This window comes from Canis lupus, chromosome X (genome assembly GCF_048164855.1).
Source record: "Canis lupus baileyi chromosome X, mCanLup2.hap1, whole genome shotgun sequence".
Classification (NCBI taxonomy): domain Eukaryota; kingdom Metazoa; phylum Chordata; class Mammalia; order Carnivora; family Canidae; genus Canis; species Canis lupus.
The window spans coordinates 42695404-42722668 of NC_132876.1; the positions used below are offsets into that span (position 1 = coordinate 42695404).

Consider the following 27265-nt stretch of genomic DNA (forward strand, 5'->3'; position numbering starts at 1 on the left):
CAAAAAGGTTCTCAAAAATTTACTTCCCATGTACTCTTTCTTAGAAGACTTTGGGAAAAATTGTTCCAACAAAATTAGGAGAGTAAAATGGTCCATGAAGGGGAAATCAGAGCCTGATGAAGTCCCTAATTCAGAACACTGAGAGTCCAGTAGAATAAATTGGCTGGAGTTCACAGGGCAGAGTACAAGAGAGGAGGATGCTGCACAGAGAGAATTCTGGAGACCTTTGGAAGGTTCCCCTCTTAAGTATTTGACAAAAAACTGATCAACACATGCATATGAGGAAACTGCCCAAGGCCAAGGAAAGAGCCACCTAAAAAGATGAGAGGGAACAATCCCCAGTGCTCACAAAGGGGCTGTAATAGTGTCTGTTCCTAAGAGCCAGACAGGAAAAATCTCATGATGCATGGGGGCACTCAGTGTAGTATGCAGAAATGTCTTGCCTCACAAGTGAAGAAAACTGTTCCTTAGACTAAACAAAGCTCTTATTCCACCTAACAAACCTTAAAGATGAAACCCAAAAGGATCAAGCTATTTTCAAGCACCTTTGCTGTGTCCTAAAACAAAGCTCAGGAATATTTAACAAAAGTATTCAGCACCCAATAAGACAAATTTCATTATGTTGGACATCCAAAAAAGTTATCAGATATGCAAAGGAAGAAAATACAACCCTTAAGGATAAAAAGTAATCAATTGAAACTGACCAAGAACTGACACAGATACCTAACTCTGGGAAATGAACTAGGGGTGGTGGAAGGGGAGGAGGGCGGGGGGGTGGGAGTGAATGGGTGACGGGCACTGAGGGGGGCACTTGACGGGATGAGCACTGGGTGTTATTCTGTATGTTGGCAAATTGAACATCAATAAAAAATAAATCTATTATTAAATAAATAAATAAATAAATAAATAAATAAATAAATAAATAGTATTAGACATTATGATAGGATATCTGTATTCCATGCTCTGTCCACGTTTTGATTTTAATTTTTTATTTGAGTATAGTTGACAATGTTACATTAGTTTGAGTTATACAACACAGTGATTCAACAAGTCTGTATATTAACCTGTGCTTATCACAAACGGAGCTCCCATCTGTCATCATTCAACACTATTACAATATCATTGACTATATTCCCTATGCTTTGCCTTTTAGTCCCATGTCATTCATTCCATAACTGGAAGCCTCTATCTCCATCTCCTCTTCCATCTCCCACCCAATTTCCCTCGGCAGCCATCAGTTTGTTCTTCATATTTATAGGTCTGATTCTGCTTTTTCGTTTGTTTGTTTATTCGTTTGTTTTGTTTTAGATTCCACATGAGTGAAATCAGTCCAAGCAGTCTGAGTTATTTCACTTAGCACGGTCCACCCATGTTGTTGCAGATGGCATGATCTCATCCTTTTTTATGGCTGTGTAATAATCCTCTGTGTGTGTGTGTGTGTGTGTGTGTGTGTGTACCACATCTTTATCCATTCATTTATCAGTGGACATGTAGGTTGCTTTTGTATCTTGGCTATTATAAATAATGAAATAAACATAGAGGTGCAAACATCTCTTTGAATTAGCATTGCATGCCATATATTCATTTTTTGCACATTTTTTATTGGAGTTCGATTTGCCAACATAGAGTATAACACCCAGTGCTCATCCCGTCAAGTGCCCCCCTCAGTGCCCATCACCCAGTCATCCCATCCTCCCCACCTGCCTCCCCTTCCACTACCCCTTGTTCATTTCCCAGAGTTAGGAATCTCTCATGCTCTGTCATGTATTCAAAAGCTAGAGGAAAAGCTAAATACAATAAGTAGAAATATGGATGCTAATAGAAAGATCCAAACTGAGCTTCTAGGGCAGCCCTGGTGGCTCAGCAGTTTAGCGCCGCCTTCAGCCCAGGACCTGATCCTGGAGACCCAGGATCGAGTCCCACGTCGGGCTCCCTGCATGGAGCCTGCTTCTCCCTCTGCCTGTGTCTCTGCCTCTCTCTCTCTCATTAATAAATAAACAAAATCTTAAACAAAAACAAACTGAGCTTCTAGAGATGAAAACTACAATGTCTGAGATGAAAACTACACTATAATAATTAATGGCAGCTTAGGCATTGCAGAAGAAAAGGTTAGTGAATGCCAAGGCATGTCATTAGAAATGATCAAAACAAGAGGCGCCTGGGTGGCTCAGTGGGTTAAGTATCTGCCTTCAGCTCAGATCATGAACCCTGAGGCTTGGGATCGAGCCCCTCATCAGGCTCCTACTCAGCAGGAAGTCTGCTTATCCCTCTGCCCCTCTTCCACTTGTGTTCTCCTTTTCTCTCTCTCAAATAAAAAAACAGAAGCTTAAGAAACTATCAAGGTGAAATACAGAGAGAAAAAATAGCTAAAATATGAACACAGCATCAGTGAGCTGAAAACAACTTTAAGCAGCCTAACAGACATGTAATTGGAGTCTGAATAAGAAAGGAAGGGGGTGGCATAAAGAATATTTGAGGGGGTGCCTGAATGGCTCAGTCAGTTAAGTAAACCAGTTAACTCTTGGTTTTGGCTCAGGTCAGGATCTCAGGATCATGAGATCAAGCCCCACAACAGGCTCCACAGTCAGTGTGGAATCTGCTTGAGATTCTCCCCTTCTCTCTCTGTACTTCCCCCTCCTTACTCTCTCTCTCTCTAAAATAAAGAAATAAATAAAATCCTTTAAAAAGTACTTAAGGAAATGATGACTGAAAAATTTTCAGATTTGCAGAAGTCAATTGTTAATGTCTAAAATTGGGGGGGGGAATAGCAATATAAGGATATTATTTAGAAATGTAAATATCATGGCATCAGAAATACTTAACAGAGTTGAAATTGCTTGGCATTGTTGGAAAAGTGTAGATGCTGGCACTAGACTCCCTAGGTTTGAATCCTGCCTCTAACCCTTACTTGTTGGGTGATCCTCGGCAAATCATATAACCTCTCTGAGCCTCATTCTCTCACTTTAAGAGAGGAATAATAACAGCTTCTATCTCATGAGGCTTTTGAGAGGATTAAATGAGTTAATGCTTACAAGGGCTTAGAATAATGCTCAACACAAAGTAAATGCTCAATATTATTCTTTTTTTATTTATTTATGATAAGCACACAGTGAGAGAAAGAGAGAGAGGCAGAGACACAGGCAGAGGGAGAAGCAGGCTCCATGCACCGGGAGCCCGACGTGGGATTCAATCCCAGGTCTCCAGGATCACGCCCTGGGCCAAAGGCAGGCACCAAACCGCTGCGCCACCCAGGGATCCCGTCAATATTATTCTTATTGGAGAACAGAAATCAGCAGGGAGGAGAAGATTGCTATTTCTTGCAATATGACTATTTTTTCTTTTTTTATGACTATTTTTTCATATAACTATTAGTAATAGTTGAGTTTTTAACTATGCATAAGGATTACTTTAATATAAATAACTTTCAATGTTTAAGAAAAGTAAGTCAGAGGTGAGGAAATGGTATCGTCTTTGAAGAAATTTGCTCTGCGGGAAACAGAGGGATAGGGCAAAAGCTAGAAGGGGTATAAGGGAGAGGAAAGTTGTGAGTATTATATTTTTTAGATAGGAAAGACATGAATGAGTTTAAAAGTGGATGTGAAGTCAACTAGGGAAAGAGAGAAACTGAAGCTATGGGGAAAAAAGGAAGCATGTGGTGCACCTGGGTGGCTCAGTTAGTTAAGCTCCTGCCTTTGGCTCGGGTCATGATCCAGGGGTCCTGAGATCGAGCCCCACATTGGGCTCCCTGCTCAGCAGGGAGTCTGCTACTCCCTCTCCCTCTGCAGCTCCTCCTATGTGTGCTTACTCTCTCTCACTCTCTGTCAAATAAATAAATTTTTTTTAAAAAGGAAGCATGTGGCCAAAGTACAAATGAAGGAACATCTCTACTATTATAATCAAAAGGCAGGAGCAGCCTGGTTGGCTCAGTCGGCTAAGCATCAGACTCTTGATCTCAGCTCAGGTCTTGATCTCAGGATCATGAGTTCAAGCCCCACCTTAGGCTACACACATGCAAGTGTGCCCAGCAATTTGGTTTGAGAAGCTGAGGACTTTGTCCTTTCATACTTACCACTCTATCTCCTAAATAGGACATAAAGTCATTTGCTGGGCATGAGCAGGAAACTGGCATGGTTGAAACTTTTGAGTTGAACACAGAAATTTTGAAATAGCCATTAGAGAGACAAAGCAAAAAGAAAGCTGACCAAAGCCACATAGCAGCATTTCAGGGCTCCAATGAGATTAGAAGCCATAAATGTGTGGTGCAGTAGAACTAACCTCTTTGGTTATGTGGTTTTCTCCAGCAGGGCTCTGCAACTCAAATATAGACATGGAAAAGGTGGGAGGAACTGGGCTGATTCAGGGTTGGGAGTGTTGATCAGGTTAGTGTGATAAAAACACAGTGGAAGAAGGAAGTGGGTATATTGCAATAAGAGTGAGTAGCTGAAATGAGCAATCAGAGATCCTCAATAGGCCAAAAACAGTAGGTAGCCGGTAGGTAGGTGTTGCATCTTAGGAGTCCCGATGAAGTTGAAGAATAGATACATTGGAAGAAAAGCAATCAACTGTAAGTACAGACACTGTAGTTAGAACATGAGATGCTTTAATTTATTATTTAAGCATAATTCTGAGTGATGGTGAGATTCAGCATGAGAGTCATGGAAGTGGGTGGATGGAGTAGAGCAGAGGTGAGGGTCACTGGAAGTGGGGATAGCAAGGAGCCAGGAGACTGGATGGCTAGAGTATCAGATGGGGTCAGCCACATGGATGCTGCCAGTGTCATCAGAAATTACGGCAAAAGCAACAGAAAGGAATACTGTGAACGTGGAGCCGAAGCCTTCAGTAAATGAGAGAGAGGTGTAAGGAGGTCACATTTGCCTAATGAGTCCCTGTAGCCCTTTGAAGCCTTGGTGACTCTACTGAGCAATGTTCCATTTTAGACTTCAGATTCTTTGCAAATGATATACAGATGGCCTTCTAAGTCATGAGCCCTCTGAAATCATATGCAAAATTTTTTTAAAGATTTTTTTTTTTTTAGAGAGAGAGAACAGGCGGGGCAGGGAGAGGCAGAGGGAAAGGGAGAAGCAGGCTTCCCTGCTGAGCAGGGAGCCCAACATGGAGCTCGATCCCAGGACCCTGGAATCATGACCTGAGCCAAAGGCAGATGCTTAACTGACTGAGCCACCCAGGCACCCCCATGTGCAGAACGTTATGGGTATATATCTAATACGCATTTTCCTCTCAGGAAGAGGGCTCGTGACATTCATCACATTTTCAAAGGGGTGACTGATTAAATAAAAGCCTAAGAATTTACTGCTCTCTATTCATCTGTGTGAGACATAACGAAATGAAAGCAATAAAAAACACACAAATACTTAGGGAGGGAACACACCTACCCCTGTGGCCAAAAGTCTCTCTCCCTACGCTAACACCAATATAGAAAGCTCCAGCACTGAGCGGGCAGTGGAGAGCTAGGGCACAGCTAGGGTATGTGGTTGGCTGTATGTTAGGAGAAACAGTAAGCTACACAGAGAGAAGGGTGCCAGAAATCCACAGGGCAATGTAGCACTGAGGCTTCGTAAAACTATCTGGTAAGATCTTTAGGTGGCAGCAGCTACATACGTGCCCTGACAGAATTAAGTGATTTCCAGCTGCACCCTTTTCCTAAGAGATGGCATGGAAAACAGAACCGAGGGAGCTCACCTCTCAGCAATATTCTTTGCAGATTGGAGAAACCGTGCCTGGTCATTTTCTTTCAGGATATGCTCAGCCTGGTTGATGAGGACTGTTGACCGTTCAAGACACTGTCGACAATTAGCAACCTGCTGTGCCAACTTTCTCAGCTTCATAACCTTAAAGGAATGAACAAAAAATGAGATTAAATATCCAGGGCTTTAAAAAGAAAACATGTAGGGGTTAATTAAAAACGATAAAACAACATGAAGGAGATCTGCTGCAGTGATTCTAAAAATAGGCCTATTAATCTCCCATGGTCCCTACACTAACCACTCATCTTCTCAACCTGCCGGCTCTGTGTTTTCACAGGCTCTCCTCCCACCCACAGCCCACTTACTGATGCTGCAACACAGCCAGTCATACACTCTAGGTTATCTACCTCCTCTTTTTCTTACTGGTAACATTAATTTTTCTTGATTATTAAAACAGTGCATGCTCAAGGTAGAGTACTGAGAAAATAAAAAGTATAAAAGGAAACCCTGCCACCCAGGGATCACCATAGATACATTTTATTGTCAATATATTTTCACATACACATTTCACAAGAAGCACCTCCTTGTTCTTTTTTTAATATTTTATTTATTTATTCATGAGAGACACACAGAGAGAGACAGAGACATAGAGGGAGAAAGAAACTCCTCGCAGGGAGCTTGATGTGGGACTTGATCACACCCTGAGCCAAAGGCAGAGTCTCAACTGCTGAGCCACCCAGGCATTCCTACCTCCTTGTTCTTTATGAGTATCTACATTTCTATGTACATGTTTCTCTACGTATCTTTATGCATACTTGTGTTCACAGAATCTGTGTTCTTGGAAATTTCGATTCTTGTGTTAGCTGGAACCACCCAGCATGACACAAAGTACTGATCATCACTCCAGACTCATAAATTCTCACACTGTATACACAGCATGAGCTTATAATCACTACAATGATGGGCAGACCAATAAGCCAAAATCCATACAGACACATGAAGGCTCACACCTGACGTTGACCATGCTTCTCCAGTTCCCAGGCTAAAACCCTGTAAGTCTTCACTTTCCCCTTCATCTTTTATAGCTACTCAGTTGATGATTCCCAGCATTTCCTTTCTAGGAATGCCTGTTATGTCCTTCCCTTCCATTTGTGCTGGCACTTCCCTGGTTTAGGTCTTCCTCAACTCATATCAAGAATAATTCCAGGGGCACCTGGGTGGCTCAGCAGTTGAGCATCTGCCTTTGGCTTAGGTTGTGATCCAGGGGTCCTGGGATTGATTCTTGCATTGGGCTCCCCATAGGGAGCCTGCTTCTCCCTCTGCCTGTGTCTCTGTCCCTCTCCCTGTGTCTCTCATGAATGAATAAATAAAATATTTTAGAAAAAGAATAATTCCACAAGCCTCTTAGATGTTAGATGGCTTCCCTGACTTCAGTATCATCCTCTTCTGATCTCCCCTGCATACCTCTGCTATATCAATCCATCTTCTCCCTTCCTAAGAAACTAGAATGTTTTCCCAATGCCTTTTTGATTAAGCCCAAAGTCCTCATAATAGTATGCATGATCCTTCCATAATTCTGACCCATATTTCTACCATTACTTATTTCTTTCTTCTATTTGGACTGACTTATAATATATATACAGTAAAGCACCCACCTCTGAAACATACAATGACTTTTTTTTCTTTTTTGCATATACATACACCCATGTAACCACCAACCAGGTCAAAATATAGAACATTTCCAATACCTCAGAACTGCCTTGATTTTTACTGGGTTTATAGCACTAGGCCAAACGTGGCTTCTTTTCTTTGCCTCCCTCCCTCCAACCTCATTTCTTCTTACTTTCATGATCCAAGTTCAAACTGGATTCATCGGGATGATGATTGAACAAGGTTACAAATGAACCTTGACATCTGTAAACTCAACTCTGCCTTGACCTTACTGAAGCTCTGTGCTTTACCTTTGTCTCTTTGATTTTGACAGCGATCATTTGCTTCCTCTGCTGGATGATCTCTACCAACTCGTCACATTCTTCCATAAGTTTTGCCTCATGCATAGCAGTATTCACCTGCCAAGAAAGTCCAGAATATTACATAGTGATTGCTGCCTTTGTCCTCTGCTGGCTCTCAAAGGTTCGGATTGACAGCTAAGCATGCACAACTTCTTCCATACCTCCCTCATAAGATCCACTCCTAGAAGAAGGGTAGAGATGATGATATTAATGATGCAAGGGCACTGAAGCACCATAGTTAGGAAGCCCTCCAGCCTCTGGTAGATCATGATGGTTAACGGAAGGCTGGGCAGAAGGACAGATGAGATGGGGGCATGTTATTCCCACTGTACAATTCCTTTTACTCCAGTACCCTTTACTCCTGCTGTTCTTTTGAAAAGAGGATAAGGAGATTTAAGTATGTCAGGAAAAGAGGATCTCTCTCCACAGACACAGCAATATTAAGATAACATTACAACAATCTATTTCTACCATCCTAAAAAATGTTTTTGATTTTCCTTGTTCCCTTCTAATTCTAAAACATATGAATGCACAGCTATAACTTCACAGTAAATATCTGCATGTGTAGATATATTTTAATAGAGTTGTCATTATGTCTCTGTAGATATTTCTCACCTTCAGCTGTCCAGCAGCTGAATACCTATTCCTATTTTGGAATAGTGGCTACATCAAAATATCTCCACTGCAAAGTTGAAAAAAAAAGGGGTGAAAAAAAAGCCACCATTTTCATTGTCTTTCCATATACTGATTTCTCCTTCTTCCCAGCTCTACTACTCTTGGTATTAGATGGTAGGAAGCCCCCCTCCGACAGGGGCTAAAATGAGAGCAGGGATCTTTGGGTGGCCTAAGCGTAAAGGCAAAGGAAGACAAACGAACTTATATCTCTTAAGCACTTAAGATTCCAAGCACTTTATAGATAAATTCTTTCATGTAATTACCACATGTGCTTTATAATAGCGGAGCCATTTTTATTTCCATTTCACAGATGGAGAGACTGAAGCTCAGAAATTTTAGTGACTTGCTCAAGATCACACAGCTATTAAGTGGTAAAGCCAGAATTCAAGCCGAGTTCTGCCAAGTGAAACCACTGGGCTGGCTGGGTGGGCAGACGAGGTTCAGTTCCATTTGAGCAGCACACAGAGCAGTCACACAGGGAAGTACAACCATTCCAAGAGTCTATTCAAGGAGCACTCAAGCAGGGCTCTAGAAAGCTGAGGAACGGACAATGGGTTACTTGAGAGCATCAAAACCTTAGGGGCTAGATATATTAGCAGGGTAGGGCTGCATTTCCAATTGCCAGCCCTCTTTGGAAGACTCCTTTACATACTCCAAACCCAGCAAAATACCTGTCACTGAACCCTGCTGCCTGTTCTCTCATCCTTTGAGGTCCTCGCTGGCCAATTTTCAGTTTCTTACTTAACTGAAATAAAATACCCATGCAGTATTTCAACTCTAATTTATTTCCACTTTCCGGAGGGAATGCCTAATGAGAGCTTACATTTATTGTGAACAAACAGTCCCACCTTGGCCATTCGAATTTTTTTCTCAGACTCTTCCCCCTTTCCCTAAATTGGATCTACTTGTCCAAAGCAGATAACCTCACCCTCTCGAGAAACTCCCAGTCGTGTGAGAATAAGAGATTCATCCAGTGCTCTCTGGATGTGTGTTTAGTGTATTTGGAGACCTAGTTCCTATTTCTAATTTCCTCTGGAAGCTGCTGAGAGTGTAATACATCATGGTGGAGTGCCCTGTTTCTTGTCATTTAGCCTTTGGACTAACCCTTACATAATGTTCACTATATGCTAGGCACTGCCCTCAGCAGTTTATATATACTAGCTCTCTCAATCATCAGAGCAATCCTATGAGGCAGGTATCATCAGCCTCATTTTACAGATGGGAAAAGTAAGCGCACAGAGAGTAAGTAACTCACTCAGGGTTACACACCTAGTAAGTGGCAGAGTTGGGGTTTGGACTCAGGAAGCCTGATGCTAGAGTCCACATCTTTAACCATCACACTAGGCTGCCTCCCCAGGCTAGTGTAACAAAATTCCTGTCCTGTTTCTGACAACCAGCATCTCTTTTGCTCTATCCACCTTTATTCTGTCATCCCATTGTCTTTAGTCATTTCTGATCATTAGAATGTCCTACACTTCCATGTCCTGTGCCCTCGCTCGAGACTTCTTTCACTTGAAAAGTCATTTTCCTATTTGTTTGTTGGACAAACTTCTACATTATCTTTCCAGGCCTTGCTCAAAACTCATCACTTTTGTAACTTTTTCTCACCTGCTTGGATGCAATTCATCACCTATTTATATCCCCACAGCGATATATATGTATATAAAATTCAATTTTACTATTTACTACCTTATACCATAGGAATTTATTAGTCTGTCTTCCCCCACTCAAACATGAGTTCTGGAAGCCAGGACTGGTGTCTTTAACTGTCTCTCCAACATACTGACTGGTACACAGTAGATGTTCAGTAAATATTTGTTGCATTGAATCAAATGGGGGTAGGGAGTATCTTGCTGCTTGCTAGATACGTCCACTTGGTTACTCAAGTTACTCTAAATTCATTATATCTAAAAACAGACTCATCTCTCCCCTCTAAATCTGGCTTCCACCTGATTTCTTTTATTTCTTTTTTTTTCTAATGCTACTATTAGTACTTAAGTTACTCAGGTTCAGTTACTTCTGATTTCTACCTCTCTCTCATCCCCCACATAAATTCACAGCAGTCCCAAAGTCCTGCCCCTCCTTTTCAAACTCACTAAAATTCTTCTGGCAATACAAGGAGGCTCTGAGCCAAGGAATCAGTAAGTTGAAACCCTTATCATCCTTCTGGACTATTACCATAAAAGTCTTATTAATTCATCCCCTTACCTCCAGAATCTTTCCTTTGCCACCCACCCTCATAACCCATCCTATACATACCCTGAAATCAGGAAAAATCATCACCATCTTCAACATCAAACGTATTAAGCATCTTGTGTGTGTGTGTAATGCATTATGCTCAGGCCCTGCTCTCAATAAATTTGCAATCTGAATGGGGAAAAGCCACATGCATATAAAACAAACAAGTCAAGGCAGCATACCAATAAGTGATGTAAAACATAATCTACAGAAATCGAAGGGAAAGATCGCTTTTGGTGGGGAAGTGGAGAAAAGATGCCTGAAGGAAATGGGACTTGACCCTCAATGATGGACAGGACTTAGATTTTAAAGGTAAAAAGGAGGAAAATTTTGAGGCAAGCTAACGAAATTGCACTTTATTCATTAGGCATTATGGTATCTTTGAAAAATATTGTTTGGAAAGTAGGATGGTGAAAGAATGAATTTTTAAAATATATACATATATTTTAGGATGTTTGGGGGGGCTCACTGGTTGAGCATCTGTCTTTGGCTCAGGTTGTGATCCTGGGGTCTTGTGATGGAGTCCCCCATCAGGCTCCCTGCAGGGAGCCTGCTTGTCCCTCTGTCTATGTCTCTGTCTCTCTCTGTGTGTCTCTCATGAATAAATAAATAATTAAAATCTTTAAAAAAATATATATATATATATTTAATTGAAGTGTAGCTGATACTCAATGTTACATTAGTTTCAGGTGTACAACACAGTGATGACTCTACACTGTGCTCACTACAAGTGTAGCTCCCATCTGTCACCACACAATGCTATTACAATACCACTGAATATATTCCCTTTCCTCTACCCTTTATTTCCTTGTGACTTATCCATTCCATAACTGGAAGCCTTTATCTCCCACTTCCCTTCCCCTTTTGCCCACCCCTTGGTCCTCTCCTCTGGCAACCATTAAGTTAACTTTTTTTTTTTAAAGAGATGACCTGGGATTGATTTGATTGGTGGTAATGGTAAGCTGGTGCAGTGGAGTAGGGAGGCGTGCATGATTTAAAAATTACTGTGATATAAACAGGGCCTAGCCAAAGAAGGTAACAGGAATCGAAAGGAAAGGTAAAAAACGAGAAGCACTCCCTTGCTTGGAAATCTTCAATCAGACAGCAAGCTCCTTAAAGAAAGTTTTTATACCCCTTTGTATCTCCTGCTGTAACCAGCACAGTGCCTTACACACAACAAACATTTCCTGATTGATTTAGTAAAATGAAAAATCATAGTAAGAATGACAAACATTGGAAAATGGACTATGGTAAATGCATTTTTTAGAGAGGATGTAGGTTGAAGTGAGGGAGCTAGGGAGGGCTTTGGACAGTTGCTGTGGGCAAAATCAAACAGCCAAGCACAAGTAGTAGAGCAGAAATTTGGCTGAAGAGGCAAAATCCCAAATTAAAGGTAAAGCAGTGACATTAAAATTTTTCCATGTCAAGAAGCAGCCCAAAAGAGCAGGTTCCTTGAGTGTTGTCTAAGTAGGAAATACTCCAGGGTAAAACTGTCTTCATGATGTGAATAAAACATCTCAAATTGCTTTAGAAGGTACTTGAAAGCCCTGGTATTTTCCTTTTCTGCAGTTTTCCTTGAAATTGCACTGACATATTTCACTTGCTTATTAACCCTTAGTTGAAAACAACTGAGCATTTGTGGTTGGGTGGGTGGTTGGTGGAAGATTCCAGATCTTTATTCAGCCTTTGGCTCTTTAGTTTGGGTTAATGGGTTTGACTAGAAGGCTTTATATCTGTGGAAAAATCTGTCCTCCCCGAAAATACCATTAGGGTAATCTTGGCAACCTACTTGTATAAATCTCTCCACCCCCTAAAAAGGCCAATTTTTGTGGGGTGGGGGTGTAGTTTCTGGTGTCTGAGATTGAGTCCCAGCACGATTCTTCCAAGGCCTAAGCACTAGAGAGTACAGGTCTCCCTGTCGGGTCTCCAGGTCATTTTCTCTACCTTGTGCTCTTTTCTTCCTTCTCAAAGGCAGTGAGAATTTGACTGGCACATCTTTATCCAACTGCCTAGCCTACTGTTTCCCAAAGTTCCTTCCTACCTCCCAGGCCAAAGATTAAACCCATAGTTGGACCTGGTTTAATTCCCATCCTTCTCTGACACAGACACACACATCCCATTAGAAGGATTTTACTGTTGGTTACTACACAGAAATAGATACATGGGAGTTCACAAAAGCCACGTATTGCAAAGGCTGAAGAGGCCACCAAAGGTTATTTTGATAATTGTTTCCATTCTGTATTGAAGTGTAAATGGGCTAGCCCTTTTTACTGGAAGCTTCTTTTAGGGAGCTGATTTGATAGTTTCTTGGGAGATCTCCCATAGGTCTCCCTCCATAGGTCTTTTATTCTTGGGTTCAAAGTGCACCAGCCTTCCCTCCAACTTATCCCCATGAGAAACTCCCTCACTCCTCCCCTCTCCCCAGCTCAGCCACATCCATCAGCCCTTCAGAGCACTGAGGATTCCTGTTCAGGTGGGACCAACATGGATGAAGACATAGTGGATGAACTCTACAGCCAGAATCAAGTAAAATTCCTTTATGTGGTTAAGAAACAGGACACCTCGCTGGTGTCTTCATCTCTACAGTCAATGCCAGCTCTAGTTCATTCCGAGATCTTCTATCCAAAGAGATCTTCCACGACCACCACTACCTCCGACCCCTGGTGGATTGTGAAATGCCAACATCGAAGATCGTTTGGGGAAGTTTTTAGCAGCTTCAGTCAAGGGCCTACACTACATACCAGGCACCATGTAGGTTCCTGTGTGGGACAGAATGAGGAAAAAGACTCAGCTTCTGCCTTCGAGGCACTTCAAGTCTTAGTGGAGGAGAGGAGGGTGAATTCTGCTAATTACAATCAAAGGAAGAGCAAAACTAGCAATATAAACAGGACACAAAGCTCTGTGTGGGCATAGAGAAAACTAATTTTTCCTGTGGCAAAGGGCAATGGGGGGTTGGTTAGGGAAGGTTTTGTGTAGCTGCGCTGGTCTTCAAGGATGAGCTGGACTTGGGCACGCAGAAATGAGGTTTAAAGAGAAAGAATTCTTTTTTTTAAGATTTTATCTATTCATTCATGAGAGACACAGAGAGAGGCAGAGACATAGGCAGAGGGAGAAGCAGACTCTCCACGAGGAGCCTGATGAGGGACTCAACCCCAGGATCCCAGGATCACAACCCAAGCCAAAGGGGAATGCTCAACCACTGAGCCACGCAGGTGCCCCTAAAGAGAGAGAATTCTGAGAATGCTGTGAAGAGCATGAACAAAAGCAGAGCCAGGAGAGTTAGAGGATGTTTGGATAAAGCAGATCAGCCTGACAGGTGCAAGGGAGGGAAATACGGCTAGAAACGGAGATTGCAGGTCCATTCTGGAGGATAGAGAGCCACAGTATCATTTTGAGGCTTTGGTTGTACCTGGGTAAGAAAGATGTCAGGATCTTCAAACTACAGTAATGCCTTAACCATCATTGGTTAACACTCTTGTCCAAGAGCTAGGGGAATAGGAAAAGCCGGCAGGGTACTCAAAGAATTGGGAGGGCGTAACAAACTTCTCAACTCCCCATCATTGCTCCTGATGGAGAAGGTGACCACCAGCCCTGCCTTCTAAGACTCTCCAAACACCCAAGAAAACAGGCTCAGGTGGGCTGTATCAGCCTGCAAAGTCTCTTTCTGAGTGAAGGAGATGAGAAGCAAAAGTGGGAGGTAAACTGGACCTCGGGTGGATTTTCAATGGGTTGTTACGGACAGCCTTGTCACCTGGTGTTGCAAAGAATTCACTACTCTCTGAAAACGATGTGTTCAAGAGAATGTGATGTTCTCCCTGTTTCTACAAGCTCAGTTTTATTAGATTCCTTGATTTATTAGATTCCTTGATTACAGTTCATAAGGCTGTATTGTACACTTGAAAACTGCTAAGAGAATAGTAGATCCTACATGTTCTCACCACACTGACAAAAGGAGATAACTATGTGAGGTTGGTGAACATGTTAATTAACCTTACCGTGGTAACCATTCTGTAATACATGTGTATATCAAATCACCACATTATGTACTTTAAACTTACACCATGTTATATGGCGATTATTATCTCAACAATCCTAGGGGGAAAAAAGAAACCACAACGTTTATGAAAGCAGATGTAGTACCTACTATGGCGGCATCTAAGCTAAGGTATTAATTCAGATCACACTAGGGGGATATCAGACACACACACACACACGCACGCACCACCATCACCACCATCACCACCATCTCGGCCCTTTGTATGAGGAACGTTCAAATGTATAAAACAAAGAGGAAAATAAGACCATCTTTCTTTTTATTTTGTTTTCTAATGCAAAATAATGTAACATTTCAAAGACAGTTCTGCCAGCTTAACATTAAAAAAAACTAAATGAAGTAGGGCTGTTTTTCAAATGGATTTTATCTGTTTCTTTAGACTTGAGGGTAGAAGCAGTCACTTTTAAAGGTCTTGCGGGTATGCAAAATTATTAATAGGGTTTTTAGTCCCTTGGACTAGAATAACTACAGTTTAGGAGGAAAAAAAATTAAGGAGGCAGAGTTAAGCAATCTACTACCTCAGAACCTAAGTTAATTTTTTTGGCAGAGGAGTGGGTGAGGAGTTCTAGTGGTAGAGGCGGTGGAGGATGGGACTGTTGCAGTTTGAAGCCAGGTGGATGGGGAGGTGGCAGCCAGGCCATCTCCAGAAGTGACAGACACAGACATTCGGTTGACAGACGTGCTTCCTGCAATAGGCACTGTTCAAATTGCTTCATATATTTTAATTAATTTGCATATCTTATTAACCCTCTAAAGTTGGCACTATGAATATCATTGCCATTCTACAGAAAAATCTGAGAGACATAGAGGTTAGGTCACTTGCCCAAGATCAAATAACTAGTACCTGGCAGAACCAGGATTTGTAGCCAGGTAGTCTGGCTCTTGTCCATGATTTTTACCTGTGTGTGTGTGTGTGTGTGTGTGTGTGTGTGTGTGTAGGAGAGAGAGAGAGAGAGAAAGAGATAGAGAGAGAAGCAGAGAGACTGCTCATACACATGCTTCTTTTCCCCTCAGAATTGTCTCTCAAGATAATCAAACCCCTCAGACTTAACCGTTGCAAACATTTTGTGTAATTACCTCCTGACTTTTGAAAAAATATACAGTATAAATGCATATAATGTAACATTTAGAAAATACACAAAATGCACATACACATACATGGACACACACATATTCTGTTTATTTTACCCTGAGTTTAACTGATAAAAATATTGGCAAAAGAGGGAGAGGACAGTGTGCTCCACTTATAAGACTAAAGAGTGACCCTGTGCCATGTGGCAATTCTGTGTTAGTTTTAGAGTCCTTTCTTTTCAGGGATCAGACCTCCTTTGTAACATTAAGATTAGTTACTTTCATCCACATATTCTCTTTCCATGAAAGATAGCTAGAACATGCACAAAAAAAGTGGGAGAGATATAATCTAGGCTTGTAGCTGGTATTCTATGTGTATAGTTACAAATCCCAAATGAAATGGTAGAAACCTCCTTTCTATCTCTTCAGAACCACAGAACTGGGCAGCCTGGGTGGCTCAGCGGTTTAGCACCACCTTCATCCCAGGATGTGATCCTGGAGACCCGGGATCGAGTCCCATGTCGGGCTCCCTGCATGGAGCCTGCTTCTCCCTCTGCCTGTGTCTCTGCCTCTATGTGTGTGTGTTTCTCTCATGAATAAATAAATAAAATCTTAAAAAAAAAAAGAACCACAGAACTGTTAGATGTAGAAAAGACTAAATAGGGGCACCTGAGGTCACCTGGGTGGCTCAGTGGTTAAGCATCTGCCTTTGGCTCAGGTTGTGATCCCAAGGTCCTGGGGTCGAGTCCTGCATCAGGCTCCCCACAGGGAGCCTGCTTCTCCCTCTGCCTATATCTCTGCCTCTCTCTGTGCGTCTCTCATGAATAAATAATTAAAATCTTTTTAAAAAAAGGGCACCTTGGTGGCTCAGTTGGTTAAGTGCCTGACTCTTGATTTCAGCTCAGGTCACCATCTCAGGATTGTGAGATTGAGTGCCACACTGGGCTCTGTGTTGGGTGTGGAGATTGCTTAAGATTCTCTCCTCCCTTTGCCCCTCTACTCGCGTGCTCTCTCTCTCTCAAAAAAAAAAAAAAAAGATAAAGAAAAGAAAAGAAAAGACTAAAGAAATCATAGGTTCCTAACCTCTCACTTTACAGATAGAATTTCAGTCCTATAGAGATCGGCTTACCGAACATTATACCACTGATCAATGACAGAGCAAGGCTGAAGTCGTTTCTTTTGTGTTCTTTCCACTCTACTGCTCATTTTGTAAAGCACAGCACTTGCTTATAAACCCCTCTAAAAATATAATACTCTAGATTTCACCATAGAAATATGAATTTATGTATACACAAAAAAAGTACATGAATGTATATAACACTTTTATATGTTTTAGCCCAAAACTGGAAAAAGCTGAAATGCTCTTCAGTGGAGGCATGGATAAACAAATTGTGGAACATCAGGAATAAAAAAATTTTAAAAACTAGGACGCATGTGGGTGGCTTACTGGTGAGCATCTGCCTTTGGCTCAGAGCGTGATCCCAGGGTCCTGGGATCAATTCTCACATCAGGTTTCCCAGAGGGAGCCTGCTTCTCTCTCTGCCTATGTCTCTGCCTTTCTCTGTGTGCCTCTCATGAATAAATAAATAAAATGTAAAAAAATTAAAAATTAAAAAAACTATTGATACACACCACAACATGAATGGATCTCAGGGGAATGATGATGAGCGACATAAGCAAATTATAATATGCTACATACTATATATTTCCATGTACATAACATTCCAGAAATTATACAATTATTATTTCTGAAGAACAGATCAGTGGTTGCCAGGGGGCATATGTGACTATACAGGTAGCAAAAACGAGGTTCTTTGGGGTGATGAAGCTATATTGTTCTAATTATGATGGCAATTACACAAATCTATATATGTGATAAAATTCATGGAATTACCAAAAGGTTGAGGGCATGTGAAAAATGGTGAAATTTGACTAAGGTCTGTAGTTTGCTTAACAGAATATTGTACCAGTGACAGTTTCCTGGTTGTGGTAGTTATGTGGTAATGTTAGATGTTAACATTGGGGAAGAGTAGGTGAATCATATGTGGGAACTCTGTGTTATTTAGCAACTTCTATGTCAAATTAAATTTATTTCAAAATTTAAAAGAAAGAAAACACTAGAAGTCCCAGAATGTTTTAGGCAGGTCTGGTGAACCAACATTTATATAGTTTTCTGAAGTTATAACTAATATATATTCAAGCCTTTGCTCAAGTGGCATCTTCTTTCACACCCTACTCTATATTCTAGTTTAATTTGTTCTAGTTTGATTGGGAAATAATTGACATACATCACTATAGACAGTTATGGCACACCAACATGATGTTTTGATTTACATATATTGTGAAATATATGTAATTACCCCAATAGGTTCAGCTAAGATCCATCTTCTCATTTAGATAGAGTAACAAGAAAAGAAAAAAAGGAAAAAGAAAACCTTTCTTCTTGTGATGAAAGCTCATAGGACTCTTTATTTTTTTATACATCAGACAGCAGTATTAGCTCTAGTCATTATGTTGTACATCACATCACATCCCTAGTACTTACTTACCTTATAACTGGAAGTTTGGACCTTTTGACCACCTTTCTCTAATTTCCCTTGCCCCCAGACCCTGCCTCTGGTAACCACATTTCTTATCTCTTTTTCTATGTGTTTAGGACTTTTTTAGATTCCATATAGAAGGGAGATCAGATAGTGTGTATTTTCCTCTGCCTAATTCACTTCCTGTAATGCATTCAAGGTCCATCTGTGTTTTAACGAATGTTAGGATTTCCTCGGGGTTTTTTAATGGCTGAATAATATTCTATTGTATTATATACCACAACTTCTTTATCCATTCATCCACTGATGGGCTCTTAGGTTGTTTCCATGTCTTGGCTACTGTAAATAATGCTGTTATGAACATGGGGGAGGGGGTGTAGATCTATTTTTGAGGTAGGGTTTTCATTCCTTTTGCATGTATTTCCAGAATATATCTGAATCACAATGGTAGTTATACTTTTAAATGTTTGAGGATCCTCCATACTGTTTTCCATAGTGGCAGCACCAATTTATAATCCCCCCAAGAGTGCACAGAGGGTTGCCATTTCTCCACATCCATGCCAACATTTGTCACCTCATCTTTTTGATGATGGTTATTCTAATAGTCATGAGGTAATATCTTATTGTGGGTTTTTAAATATTTTATTTATTTATTTGAGAAAGAGAGACAGAGATAGCAAGAAAGAACATGAGTGGGGAGGAGAAGAAGGAGAAGCTGAGCAGGAAGATAGATGCTGGGCTCAATCCCAGGACCCTGGGATCATGACCTGAGCCAAAGGCAGATGTTTAACTGACTGAGCCACTCAGGTGCCCCCCTCATTGTGGTTTTAATTTATATTTCCCTAGTGACTAGTAAAATGGTGTGTCTTTTCATGTAGAGGCTGCCCTTTTGTGTATTTGTGTATTTTCATTGGAAAAATGTCTATTCAGGTCCTTTATCTCTTTTGTAATTGGGTTATTTGGTTTTCTGCTATGGAGTTGGATGAGTTCTTTATGGATTTTGGTTATTTTTTTAATAATAAATTTATTTTTTATTGGTGTTCAATTTGCCAACATACAGAATAAGACCCAGTGTTCATCCCGTCAAGTGCCCCCCTCAGTGCCCGCTACCCATTCACCCCCACCCCCCGCCCTCCGTCCCTTCCATCACCCCTCTTCCTTTCCCAGAGTTAGGAGTCTTTATGTTGTCTCCCTTTCTGAAATTTCCTACCCATTTCTTCTCCCTTCCCTTCTATTCCCTTTCACTATTATTTATATTCTCCAAATGAATGAGAACATATAATGTTTGTTCTTCTCCGACTGACTTATTTCACTCAGCATAATACCCTCCAGTTCCATCCACGTTGAAGAGAATGGTGGGTATTTGTCATTTCTAATGGCTGAGTAATATTCCATTGTATACATAAACCACATCTTCTTTATCCATTCATCTTTCGATGGACACCGAAGCTCCTTCCACAGTTTGGCTATTGTGGACATTGCTGCTAGAAACATCGGGGTGCAGGTGTCTTGGCGTTTCATTGCATCTGTATCTTTGGGGTAAATCCCCAACAGTGCAATTGCTGGGTCGTAGGGCAGGTCTATTTTTAACTCTTTGAGGAACCTCCACACAGTTTTCCAGAGTGGCTGCACCAGTTCACATTCCCACCAACAGTGCAAGAGGGTTCCCTTTTCTCTGCATCCTCTCCAACATGTGTGGTTTCCTGCCTCGTTAATTTTCCCCATTCTCACTGGTGTGAGGTGGTATCTCATTGTGGTTTTGATTTGTATTTCCCTGATGGCAAGTGATGCAGAGCATTTTCTCATGTGCATGTTGGCCATGTCTATGTCATCCTCTGTGAGATTTCTGTTCATGTCTTTTGCCCATTTCATGATTGGATTGTTTGTTTCTTTGGTGTTGAGTTTAATAAGTTCTTTATAGATCTTGGAAACTAGCCCTTTATCTGATATGTCATTTGCAAATATCTTCTCCCATCCTGCAGGTTGTCTTTTAGTTTTGTTGACTGTATCCTTTGCTGTGCAAAAGCTTCTTATCTTCATGAAGTCCCAATAGTTCATTTTTGCTTTTGTTTCTTTTGCATTCGTGGATGCATCTTGCAAGAAGTTAGTGTGGCCGAGTTCAAAAAGGGTGTTGCCTGTGTTCTCCTCTAGGATTTTGATGGATTCTTGTCTCACATTTAGATCTTTCATCCATTTTGAGTTTATTTTTGTGTATGGTGAGAGTGGTCTAGTTTCATTCTTCTGCATGTGGATATCCAATTTTTCCAGCACCATTTATTGAAGAGACTGTCTTTTTTTCCAGTGAATAGTCTTTCCTGTTTTGTTGAATATTATTTGACCATAAAGTTGAGGGTCCACTTCTGGAGTCTCTATTTTGTTCCATTGATCTATGTGTCTGTTTTTGTGCCTCATGACCACAGCTTTGTAGTATAACCTGAAATCTGGCATTGTGATGCCCCTAGCTATGGTTTTCTTTTTTAAAATTCTCCTGGCTATTCCAGGTCTTTTCTGATTCCACCCAAATACGTCCATTTCTTCTAGATTGCCTAATTTATTGGCGTATAGCTGTTCATAATATGTTTTTAAAATCGTTTGTATTTCCTTGGTGTTGGTAGTGATCTCTCCTTTCTCATTCATGATTTTATTAATTTGAGTCTTCTCTCTCTTATTTTTAATAAGGCTGGCTAATGGTTTATCTATCTTATTAATTCTTTCAAAGAACCAACTCCTGGTTCTGTTGATCTGTTCCACAGTTCTTCTGTTCTTGAGTTCTGCTCGAATCTTTATTAACTCCCTTCTTATGCTGGGTGTAGGATCTATTTGCTGTTTTTTCTCTAGCTCCTTTAGGTGTAAGGTTAGCTTTTGTATTTGAGTTCTTTCCAGTTTTTGAATGGATGCTTGTATTGCGATGTATTTCCCCCTCAGGACTGCTTTTGCTGCATCCCAAAGATTTTGAACGGTTGTATCTTCATTCTCATTAGTTTCCATGAATCTTTTTAATTCTTCCTTAATTTCCTGGTTGACCCTTTCATCTTTTAGCAGGATGATCCTTAACCTCCACGTGTTTGAGGTCCTTCCAAACTTCTGGTTGTGATTTAGTTCTAATTTCAAGGCATTATGGTCTGAGAATATGCAGGGGATGATCCCAATCTTTTGGTATCGGTTCAGACCCGATTTGTGACCCATTATGTGGTCTATTCTGGAGAAAGTTCCATGTGCACTTGAGAAGAATGTGTATTCAGTTGAGTTTGGATGTAAAGTTCTGTAGATATCTGTGAAATCCATCTGGTCCAGTGTATCATTTAAAGCTCTCGTTTCTTTGGAAATGTTGTGTTTAGAAGACCTATCGAGTGTAGAAAGCGCTAGATTGAAGTCACCAAGTATAAGTGTATTATTATCTAAGTATTTCTTCACTTTGGTTATTGATCGATATATTTGGTAGCTCCTACATTCGGGGCATATATATTGAGGATTGTTAAGTCCTCTTGTTGGACAGATACTTTAAGTATGATATAGTGTCCCTCTTCATCTCTCACTACAGTCTTCAGGGTAAATTATAGTTTATCTGATATAAGGATGGCTACCCCTGCTTTCTTTTGAGGACCATTTGAATGGTAAATGGTTCTCCAACCTTTTATTTTCAAGCTGTAGGTGTCCTTCTCTCTAAAATGAGTCTCTTGTAGACAGCAAATAGATGGGTCCTGCTTTTTTATCCAGTTTGAAACCCTGAGCCTTTTGATGGGGTCATTAAGCCCGTTCACATTCAGAGTCACTATTGAAAGATATGAGTTTAGTGTCATTATGATATCTATTCAGTCCTTGTTTTTGTGGATTGTTCCACTGGACTTCTTCTTAAAGGGGAATTTTAAGAGGCCCCCTTAAAATTTCTTGCAGAGCTGGTTTGGAGGTCACATATTCTTTCAGTTCCTGTCTGTCTTGGAAGCTCTTTATCTCTCCTTCCATTCTGAATGAGAGCCTTGCTGGATAAGGTATTCTTGGTTGCATGTTTTTCTCATTTAGGACCCTGAATATATCCTGCCAGCCCTTTCTGGCCTGCCAGGTCTCTGTGGAGAGGTCTGCTATTACCCTAATACTCCCCCCCATAAAAGTCAGGGATTTCTTGTCTCTTGCTGCTTTAAGGATCTTCTCTTTATCTTTGGAATTTGCAAGCTTCACTATTAAATGTCGAGGTGTTGAACGGTTTTTCTTGATTTTAGGGGGTGATCTCTCTATTTCCTGGATCTGAATGCCTGTTTCCCTTCCCAGATTGGGAAAATTTTCAGCTATGATTTGTTCAAATACATACTCTGGACCTCTGTCCCTTTCGGCGCCCTCGGGAACCCCAATTAAACGTACGTTTTTCTTCCTCAGGCTGCCATTTATTTCCCTTAATCAATCCTCATGGTCTTTTAATTGTTTGTCTCTTTTTTCCTCAGTTTCCCTCTTTGCCATCAACTTGTCTTCTATGTCACTCACTCGTTCTTCCACCTCGTTAACCCTCGTCGTTAGGACTTCTAGTTTGGATTGCATCTCATTCAATTGATTTTTAATTTCTGCCTGATTAGCTCTAAATTCTGCAGTCATGAAGTCTCTTGAGTCCTTTATGCTTTTTTCTAGAGCCACTAGTAGCTTTATAATAGTGTTTCTGAATTGGCTTTCTGACATTGAATTGTAATCCAGATTTTGTAACTCTGTGGGAGAGAGAACTGTTTCTGATTCTTTCTTTTGAGGTGAGGTTTTCCTTCTAGTCATTTTGCTCAGTGCAGAGTGGCCAAAAACAAGTTGTATTGGGAAAAGGAGAAAAAGAGAGGAGAGAAAGAAGGAAAGAAAAGAGAAAAAGAAAAAAGAAAAAAGGGAGAAAAACAGAAAAAAAAGAGAAGAAAAAGAAAGGAAAAAAGGGTGGGGGAAGCAAACAGAAATCAAAAAGCAAAAAAAAAAAAAAAACAAGACACAAAAAACAAAACAAAACAAAACACGGGGGAGTATCTTCTGATTCTGTATACTTTAAGTCCCTTGAATTCCCCTGGAACTTGTCCATCTAGCTGGTCTTCTGGGGGGAGGGGCCTGTTGTGCTGATTTTCAGGTGTTAGCACTTGGGGGAGCTGCTCTGCCCCCTGCCTGGTGCAGGGCTCAGTGGGGGTTGTTTACCCTGTGAGGCCCCAGGAGGAACAACCCCAGTGGCGGCGGCCAGCTCTGGAGACCTGGATTCAGCTCCCGCAGTAGCTACAGAGCTCTCTGTCTGCAGGGGCCTGGATGCTCCGGAGCGGGGCCGCTGATCTGCTCAGCTCGGTGCAGAAGCGTCCTCGCTGTCCTGGGCCCTCCCGGCCTCTGCCTGCCCCGGGGGGAGGTCGGATCCTGGGCTGTGTCCCCCGCGCCCTGTGCTCCCGGGCCTGCGCTGTTGGATTCACGCTCCCAGCCGGGCAGCCCCCTCCGCGGAGCCTCCGCCCGAGCCCCTCCGAGCTGCTGCCGGGTCCAGCCGTGTGTGCTGCAGCCCTTTAGGGAGCTCGGCGCACTCTCCCGGGGCGCAGGTGTCTGTTAGTGTCCCTGGGAGCCTGAGGGCATCACCGCCCCTCCTGGGGTCCTGCTCTAACTCCCTGCGAGTGCCTTTCCCCCCGGGGAAGATTGGTGAAGCTCCTGCTTCTCCGGGAGGGAGCTTTCCTTTCCTGGGGGCACTCGCCCCGGCCTTAGCTTGGCTCCTCGTGGGGCCCCTCCCCCTTGGAGGCCTTTTGTTTCTTTTTTTCTTTTTTCCCTATTTTCCTACCTTGATAGAAGCGTGATCTCTTCTCACTGTAGCATTACAGCTGTTCTCTCTTTAAATCTCAGGCCGAATTTGTAGATTTTCAGGATGATTTGAGGGTTATCTAGGTAATTTGGTGGGGACAGGTGACTTGGGGACCCTACTCTTCTGCCATCTTGCCCCTCCCTTCTGTATTTTGGTTATTAACCTCTTATCAGATACACGTTTTGCAAATACTTTTTCCCCCTCAGTATGTTGTTTTTCACTTTGTTCATGGCTTATTTTGTTATGTAGAACTTTTTACTTTGATGCAATCCCACTTGTTTTATATTTTGTTGCTTGTACTTTAGATGTCATATCCAAAAAAAATAAAGTCATAAGTATACATATCAAGGAGCTTCATTCCTGTGTTTTCTTCTAGGAGTTTCCTGCTTTCAGATCTTACATTTAAGTCTTTAATCTATTTGGGGTTAATTTTTTTAGAAAGGGAGATAGAGGGGAGAGGGGCAGAAGAGGGAGAGAAAGAATCTTAAACAGGCTCCATGTCCACCCAGTGGGAAGCCCAACACAAGCTCAAGCTCACAGCCCTGAGATCATGACCTGAGCTGAAATCAAGAGTTGTATACTGGGATCCCTGGGTGGCGCAGCGGTTTGGCGCCTGCCTTTGGCCCAGGGTGCGATCCTGGAGACCCGGGATTGAATCCCACATCGGGCTCCTGGTGCATGGAGCCTGCTTTCTCCCTCTGCCTGTGTCTCTGCCTCTCTCTCTCTCTGTGTGACTATCATAAAAAAAGACCATTAAAAAAAAAGAGTTGTATACTTAACTAACTGAGCCACCTAGGTGCCCCTATTCAGTTAATTTTTGAGTAGCATAATACTCTTCTACATATGAATATCCATTTATCTCAGCACCATTTATTGAAAACACTATCTTCTCCATTGTGTATTTTTGGCTCTCTGTCAAGTTTTAGTTTACTATATATGCTTGGGTTTATATCTCTCAAGTCTGTTTCATTGGTCTATTTGTTTTTATGCGAGTGCCATGCTGTTTTTGATGACTATGACTTTATAGTCTAGCTTCAAATCAGGACATGTGATGCTTCCTAGTTTCTTCTTCTTTCTTAGACTTTCTTTTTTTAAAAGATTTTATTTATTTATTCATGAGAGACAGAGAGAGAGAGGTGCAGAGACATAGGCAGAGGGAGAAGCAGGCTCCATGCCAGAGGTCTGATGCGGAACTTGAACCTGGGGCTCTAGGATCATGCCCTGAGATAAAGGCAGATGCTCAACCGCTGGCCCACCCAGGCATCCCTTTACTTAGAATTTCTTTGGCTACTTGGGGTCTCTTGTCATTCCATATAAATTTTAGGAGTTTTTTTCTACTTTGGTAAATAATGTCACTGGAATCTTGGTAGAAACTGCATTGAATTTATAGATGGCTTTTGGTAGTACTTACATTTTAACAATATTAATTCTTCCAATCCATGAAAATGGGACACTTTTTAAATTTATTTGTTTCTTCTATTTCTTTCATCAATGTCTTATAGTTTTCAGAGTAGAAATCTTTTTCCTTAAATTTATTCATAAGTATTATTATTATTTTTTAAAGATTTTATTTATTTATTGAGACAACAGAGAGAGAGAGAGAGAGAGAGAGGCAGAAACACAGGCAGAGGGAGAAGCAGGCTCCACGCTGGGAGCCCGAAGTGGGCCTCAATCCTGGGTCTCCAGGATCACACCCCTGGCTGCAGGTGGTGCTAAACCACTGCGCCACCGGGGCTGCCCAACAAGTATTATTTTTGATGCTATTATAAATGGCATCAATTTATTTCTCTTTTAGAAAATTCATTGTTGTGCTCACTTCGGCAGCACATATACTAAAATTGGAATGATACAGAGAAGATTAGCATGGCCCTTGTGCAAGGATGACACGCAAATTTGTGAAGTGTTCCATATTTTTTAAAAAAGAAAGAAAAATCATTGTTAATTTATAGAAATACTAATATTCATGTTAATTTTATATCCTGCAACTTTACTGAATTTATTAATTAGATCTAACAGTTTTTTGGTTAAGACTTAGGATTTTCTATACATAAACTCATGTCATCTGCAAATACAGACAATTTTGCTTCCTTTCCAATTCTGATACCTTTTCTGTTTCTTGCCTGATTGCTCTAGCTAGGACTTCTAGTACTATGTTGCATAGGCGTGCTGAGAGTGGCACCCTTGTCTTGGTCCTGATCTTAAAGGAAAAGCTTTCAAATATTCATCACTGGATATGATGTTAGCTGTGGTCTTGTCATATATACCCTTTATTATGTTGAGATATGTTCCTTCTATGCCTCATTTGTTAAGAATTTTTTTATCATGAATGGATGTTGAATTTTGTCAAATGCTTTTTCTGCATATATTGAGATGATCGTGTAATTCTTTTCTTTTCTTTCATTCTATTAATGTGATATATCACACAGACTGATTTGCAAATGTTGAACTATCCTTATATCCCAGGGGTAAATCCCACTTGATCATGGTGCATGATCATTTTAATGTGCTCTTGAGTTTGGTTTGCTAGTACTTTATTGGGAATTTTTACATCTATATTCATCAGAGATATTGACCTGTAGTTTTCTTTTCTAGTTTTGGTATAAGGATAATACTGGCCTTATAAAATGAGTTTGGAGGTGTTCCCTCCTCTTGAAATTTTTACAATAGTTTGAGAATAAGCATTAACTCTTCTTTATTTTTTTTTAAATTTTTATTTATTTATGATAGTCACACACACACACACACAGAGAGAGAGAGAGAGAGAGAGAGAGAGGCAGAGACACAGGCAGAGGGAGAAGCAGGCTCCATGCACCGGGAGCCCGACGTGGGATTCGATCCCGGGTCTCCAGGATCGCGCCCTGGGCCAAAGGCAGGCGCCAAACCGCTGCGCCACCCAGCGATCCCCTAACTCTTCTTTAAATATTTAGTAAAATTCACCAGTAAAGCCATTTGGTCCTGAGGGTTTTTTTGTGTGTGTTAGGAGATTTTAAATTATTTATTCAATTGCCTTACTAGTAACTGGTCTATTCAGATTTCTTCCTGATTGAGTCTTGGTAAATTGTATGGTTCCAAAGTTTTCTTCATCTCTTCTAGGTTGTCCAGTTTGTTGACATATAGTTGTTCACAGTAGGCTCTTAGGATCCTTCAAATTCCTGTTGTAATGTCTTCTTTTTCATTTGTAATTTTGT

The 27265-nt window shown here is 41.2% G+C and overlaps 1 protein-coding gene and 1 non-coding gene across 11 annotated transcripts in view; one reads left to right on the top strand and one right to left on the bottom strand.

Moving 5' to 3' along the window:
• Positions 1-27265, bottom strand: part of MID2 (midline 2) — a 203253-nt gene that overhangs the window by 21272 nt on the left and 154716 nt on the right. For all 10 annotated transcript variants that reach the window (XM_072815300.1, XM_072815297.1, XM_072815303.1 and 7 more), the window contains exons 4-5: positions 7667-7774; positions 5701-5849 (exon numbers count right to left, since the gene is read on the bottom strand). In XM_072815300.1, coding sequence (XP_072671401.1) covers positions 5701-5849; positions 7667-7774 — 257 coding nt within the window. The remainder of the gene's footprint in view (positions 1-5700; positions 5850-7666; positions 7775-27265) is intronic.
• Positions 25886-25992, top strand: LOC140628841 (U6 spliceosomal RNA). The gene has a single exon (XR_012026776.1). It is a non-coding gene; the product is annotated as a U6 spliceosomal RNA (small nuclear RNA).